Source organism: Corapipo altera, unplaced genomic scaffold (assembly GCF_003945725.1).
Source record: "Corapipo altera isolate COAL_440 unplaced genomic scaffold, ASM394572v1 76, whole genome shotgun sequence".
NCBI classification, from domain to species: Eukaryota; Metazoa; Chordata; class Aves; order Passeriformes; family Pipridae; genus Corapipo; species Corapipo altera.
Genome location: NW_020884964.1, coordinates 1,166,171 through 1,171,673, shown reverse-complemented (window position 1 = coordinate 1,171,673; position 5,503 = coordinate 1,166,171). Strand labels below are relative to the sequence as shown.

Below are 5,503 nucleotides of genomic sequence, written 5' to 3'. Positions count from 1 at the left end.
GCCGCGCTGCTCCAGCCCCGTCCCGAGCCGAGATGGCGGCGCCCGAAGGCACCGGCGACGCGTGTCCGCGGCACAACCCGCCCCGCCCGGGGCACGCGCCGGGACTACAGCGCCCACAGTGCCCCGCGGCGGCCGCGGCGGTTCCGGGCGGTGGCGGCGGCTCCGCGGCGCCGCGCCCTGTGCATGGCCGTGGCGCCGAGCATGGGCCCGGAGCGCGTCTGTCCCCGGGAGCCCGGGCTGCCGGAGGGCCCTGACGGCGCGGCGGGGTGGAGCGGCGACGAGGAGGAGGAGGAGGAGGAGGAGGAGGAAGGTGGCGGAGGGTACTTGTACCAGCCACTGAGCCAGGAACCGGAGCAGGGCCCCGGCGAGGCGGACCCCGGCCTGCAGGAGCGGCTGCAGGTACCGCCCAGCGCCTCCCGCCGAGACGGGGCTGGGGGCACCCGTGGTCCCGACCTCCGCTGCCCGCTTTTCTCCGCAGATGCTGAGGCTGCACCTGCCCGACCCGCCGACGGACAGCGAGGAGGAGGAGGAGGAGGTGGCGGAAGGCGCCGCGGCTCAGAGCAGCCGCAGCTCCATCCCCATGGATGCAGGTAACGGCGTGTTCGGCAGGGCCCTTTCGGGGCTCCGCCGCGGTCTCACGCCCTCTCTGTTCCCAGAGCATGTCGAGCTGGTGAAGAGGACAATGGCCAGCGTGAAGCTGCCTACCCTGGGCATCCCCGCCTGGGCCAGCCAGATCTCGGAGGAGCAGTGGAAGGACGTGGTGCAGCGCACACTGCAGGCCCGGCAAAGCCTCGGCGGTCCCCGGCCCGACTGGAAGTGAGAGCTGAGCTGCAGCACAGGAGCTGCAAACCCGAGCCCTCCCTCCACCCTGCAGGCACCCGCTGCCTCCAAGCCAGGTGCTGACAGGACTTGCCAGTATCGACCTTCCAGTTTCTCCCACTGACATTGTCTGATTTACCTTCCCACTCCTCTTTCCTGGTTCTGGCTGGTGCATAAGTCAATGTGATGTCCTTGTGTTGTCTTCGTCTGCCTCTGAGGAGCCTGACTGGTTTCTATACCTGTGTGCATGTGGGGCGAGGGGACTTAGCTGGCTTTGCCCAGATTCCCTCAGGACAAACACTGGACTTGTCCCTGTGCTGACAGTACCTGAGAAGTCCCTCTCCAGGCTTGGGCCCCTTCTCCCAGGACAGGGTCTGTGTTGGAATATCAGAGGCAGAGCCAGATGTGTCATTCCAAGAGATTGGTTTTATTTAGTTCTGTACATACAGGGACATCTGTACAAAATCCAACACTTTCATACTATGTAATGCTCTACTGAAAATAAAGTACACCATATGTACATATGAACTGTAAGCAGCTTAATACTTGTGTCCAGGGGGTGAATGCAGTAGTTTTGCTTGTTCCCTTGGGAGGAGGGAGCCAGGTGAAGTGGAAGAGGCAGCTCCAGTTCTGTCCATTTGGCTGACATGGGGAAAGGCATAGGCAGAAATGAGCAGCACTGATGCTAGAAACCAAGTATTGAGCAAGGGGCAGCTGTAGTGTGGCAGATCTGCCTATGAGCAATACATGTGGTGAGAGGGTGAGCACACTCCCCCCTTTCTCACATGGTCCCCTTCTGAGGTGTCCAGGACACTGGAATGAATAGGCAGCAAACAAAGGGTGAAGGTACTAAGCCTAAGTTCCCTGACCCAGAACAAGACACACAAAGCTATGGGAACACTGAAGCTGTACAGCACGTAGTCATGATGCGTTAGTCCTATCCCTGCACATGGCACGACTCCAGCAGCATTCCTCTGGCCAGGCTCAGGGGCTGCCAACAGAGACAGACCATCTGCAGGACAGCGTCAGCCTCTGCACACCACAAGTCTGTTCCTTCCGCAGGCAGAGCAGCCTGCAGCAGGGAAAGGCTGCCCAGCAGCAAGCAGGCTTGAGTGAGGGCACACCATGCTGTAGCAATCTAAAAATGAGGTGTTGGCTTATAGCACAATGCTAAGAGCCAGTTGGAAAGCCTGCACCGAAAGGAAGAAGCATCCCACCCAGCCTGAGCCCAGCAGTCCTCATCTCCACTGTGCCACTCCGGTGCACCATCTGGCATCACCTGGTGCATGTCTACATGCTGTGCCAGGCGTGAGGTAATTGATTGGCAGCTGATCATGAGCTCGGAGTAATGTTCAGTGTAAGCAATAACCTCCCTGAGGTGTTCTAAAGTCTCCTGATGAACTGGCCTGTTGCAGAGGGGAGGTGGGGTCCTGCATGACTGGGGGGATCTCACACACGCGCTCACCAGCTGCTCCGAAGAGATGGTGGCATCCCTTGTGAGGGCTGAGCCGAGAGAGACCTACACAGGGCAGGGATGCAGGATACAGAGGTAAAAACAGCCTGGCTGGGGTTGGAGGAAAGATGTGCTGCACACCAGCAGCACATATTGGAGAGGATAAACCTCTGACCTGGGAATAGTTTACTATTGAGATACACCAGAACCTTCTACAACATTCCACGATGCTGCAAACAGTGTCAGGCTAGCACCGATGCCATAAGCTCCCTGCACTACTGCAAACCCACTTAAGCTTATGTGTCAAGAAAGCAGGTACAGCAGATAAGAAGCAAGGAGGACTCCCTTTTCTATCACAAGCCAGCCTCTGAGGTGGCACCTTGGCCTGGCACTGAATCTGCACCACAAAAAATAGAGGTGAAAGCTGGATCACAGTAGCACCCAAGTGCTGCGCAAGCCCCTGGGCTATCAGCAAGTGTGCTCTAAATGCTAATTTAGCAGAGTCCCTGATGCACCAGTAATAACTAACAAGGGCCTCAGCTCAAGGGCCTCAGCGGGTGCCAAAGTAACAGGGCAAGGTGAACTTTGGTCAGAGCACCCATGGAAGCAATTCAGCAGTAAACACTTGGCCATTGATCATGACAAGGAGACAACTAAACACTCAAACTCAGCCACACCCCATAAGGTGTATCCATTGCTTCCGCTAGCTTGCAGAAATGACTTTAGCAGCACAAGCTTCCTAGAAACCCTGGCCACTGCAGAGCTAAAGGTGGGATACAGAGACAAAGGGAGAGCTGCAGGAGTATTTTAATTGAGCAGGTAGAAGAAGAAAGCAGAATTCAGTGGCTGACACCTGTTACAAAGCGGGAAGTTAATTCTGGGCCCACAATTAACCCAAGACATCAGAATGGAGATGAGTCAGCACAGACCAACACAAATAGCTGAAGGAATCACTTTCCCACAAGAGAGCTTCTAAGGATGTCTGAAAGGGAGGGCAACAGTATGTAGTGCTTGCACCCAGCTTTACTGGGGGTGGCGAAGCACTGAACCCCCCACTCCACTGACAGAGGAACAAAACAAGAGGCTTGGAAAAAAAGGGTGGAAGCAAACATCTCCTCCACTGTACGTAAGACCCTTCAGCTGTGGAGCTGCACACCAAGGCAGCAAAGCCTCCACAAGCTCTGCTCCTGCCTCAAGCTCAGCCTGACCTCTGAGCACCACAGGGCTCAGCTGCACAAGCAGCACAGGGGCAGGCATGGCAGAGATGGGCACTTGGGGCTTGGAGCAGTATGCTGAGCCACGAATGGTTGTCTCTGGCCAACAGAGAGCCTGAGCAAGGCTCTGGCTTCCAGGCAGAGTAAGAAGAGGCAGCAGCTTGCAATGAAGTGAGTCCTGCCTGGACTGATACGATCAGAGGTCCGGCAGGCTCCCTTCATGCATGCACAGCCAAGGTGAAAAAGCAGGAGGACATGACAGTGGTGAGATACAAGTTATAACGTAAAACCAGATCTACCCTGGAGGTATGCAGATGGAGTGGAGGACAGGCACAGCTCACCATGTTCATTCCTTACTTATACATGAGAACCGAGTGCATTTCCATGACCCCTGGAGAAAAGGGATGGGGCAGAGCTTCTCGGGCCAGCCCCTGAGCCCGTCAGAGAGCCTCCTGGCTTGAGGTGAGAAACTCTTCTGCTCTCTTGTGGGCCTCCAGGGCTTTTATAGTGTAGACGTCCTGCGGAAGCTCAGATTTCCGGCGCAGCAAAACTTTGTCCTTCTTAATGTCTTTCAGCATCTATAGACAAACCGAAGGAGTCAGGGATCAGTAGCAAACCCCTTCACCTCTTCAGCCTCTGACTCCAGCCACTCTAGAATATGCTGGGTGACACTGCAGCATGCTCCAGAACAGTCTAAGAGCCAAACACAGACTAAAAGGACAGAGAAAAGTCCCACTCGCACTTTTTCCAGAGTGGGAAGGTTAGAGGGAAGATTAGATAAACTCTACTCTTCAGACTACAGGCTGATCTTTTAATGATCAGGGATGAGAGTAGGGTCATTTACCCTCAGAACACTTGGAAAGAGCCAGTTCTGGCTGTTGGACCCTGGACTGAGAGCAATTGTGGAAGGACTCTAGTCACCTACGCACCTGCACAGCCTCTGTCTCCACTGTTTTCTTCAGTAGCTGTATATCCTCTGCAGTCGGGGTCTCTGTTTCCATACAGCACACAGAAGGCAAGGGTAGAGGTGCATAATACATGGGGTACTGCAGACAACACAGATAACTGGAGAGTCAGCACTCCATACAACACCAAGCCTTCTCCCCCAGCATCCTAACATGACATGGCACACTTCTAGCTGTCCTCTCTGGCCCCCACAAAGGTAGTAGTAGGTACACGGACAGGAAAAGAGCATCCTCTCCTACCCATTCCTACCGATGCCGTCAGAGTCACAGCACACTGCATGCACAGCTGCAGCTGAGAGCACGGCCCATAAACATGTATGTGCATTACTTAGAGGTCAGTGCCACAGAAGACCAGGCTGATAAAACACTGTCAACATTCCCAAGACACTGGGTTTTGGGAGGGACAGACCACTGCTGCAGCAGTGTGCACAGGACTGGGATCAGGTGCTAAAGCCTGCTCTCATCATCTGAGAAAGCAGGTTAAGACCTCCAGCACATTCTTGTCTCATTCATCCTAGGTTCTGTTGTCACAGAGTCACAGATTATGCTGAGTTGGAAGGGATTCACAAGGATCATTGAGTCCAACTCCTGGCCCTGACAGGACCATCCCCAAGAGTCAGATCATGTGCCTGAGAGCATTGTCCAAGTGCTTCTTGAACTCTGGCAGGCTTGGTGCTGTGACCACTTCCCCAGGGAGCCTGTTCCAGCACCCAACCACCCTCTGGGTGAAACACCTTTTCCTAATATCTAACCTAAACCTTCCCTGACACAGCTTCAGGCCATTCCTTCAGGTTCTGTCACTGGTCACCACAGAGAAGAGATCAGTGTCTACCCCTCTTCTTTCCCTCATGAGGAAGTTTTAACTGCAATGAGGTCTCCCCTCAGTTCCCTCTTCTCCAGGCTGAACAGACCAAGTGACCTCAGCTGCTCCTCATACAGCTTCCACTCAAGGCCCTTCACCATCTTCATTGCCCTCCTTCAGACGCTCTAATAGCTTAATATCTTTCTTATATCGCAGTGCCCAAAACTGCACACAATATTCAAGGTGAGGC

The 5,503-nt window shown here is 54.7% G+C and overlaps 2 protein-coding genes across 3 annotated transcripts in view; one reads left to right on the top strand and one right to left on the bottom strand.

The window, feature by feature from the left end:
- The first annotated feature begins 141 nt into the window (after positions 1-141).
- On the top strand, positions 142-1,353 carry MEA1 (male-enhanced antigen 1). Its single transcript, XM_027664696.1, has 3 exons — positions 142-399; positions 479-590; positions 657-1,353. Exons 1-3 carry the CDS (start codon positions 184-186, stop codon positions 818-820), a joined length of 492 nt encoding a protein of 163 aa, XP_027520497.1. The 5' UTR covers positions 142-183; the 3' UTR covers positions 821-1,353.
- The window catches only part of PPP2R5D (protein phosphatase 2 regulatory subunit B'delta), a 27,951-nt gene continuing 23,673 nt past the window's right edge, over positions 1,226-5,503 (bottom strand). For both annotated transcript variants that reach the window (XM_027664686.1, XM_027664687.1), the window contains exons 15-16: positions 4,416-4,532; positions 1,226-4,064 (exon numbers count right to left, since the gene is read on the bottom strand). In XM_027664686.1, coding sequence (XP_027520487.1) covers positions 3,927-4,064; positions 4,416-4,532 — 255 coding nt within the window. In that variant the 3' untranslated portion in view covers positions 1,226-3,926. The remainder of the gene's footprint in view (positions 4,065-4,415; positions 4,533-5,503) is intronic.

What these genes read in the sequence shown, in the direction of transcription:
- MEA1 (XM_027664696.1), top strand. Translation starts at nt 184, where the DNA reads ATGGCCGTGGCGCCGAGCATGGGCCCGGAGCGCGTCTGTCCCCGGGAG. An exon ending in GCCTGCAGGAGCGGCTGCAG is followed by an intron (nt 400 to 478) that starts GTACCGCCCAGC and finishes TTTTCTCCGCAG; the next exon opens with ATGCTGAGGCTGCACCTGCC. An exon ending in CTCCATCCCCATGGATGCAG is followed by an intron (nt 591 to 656) that starts GTAACGGCGTGT and finishes CTCTGTTCCCAG; the next exon opens with AGCATGTCGAGCTGGTGAAG.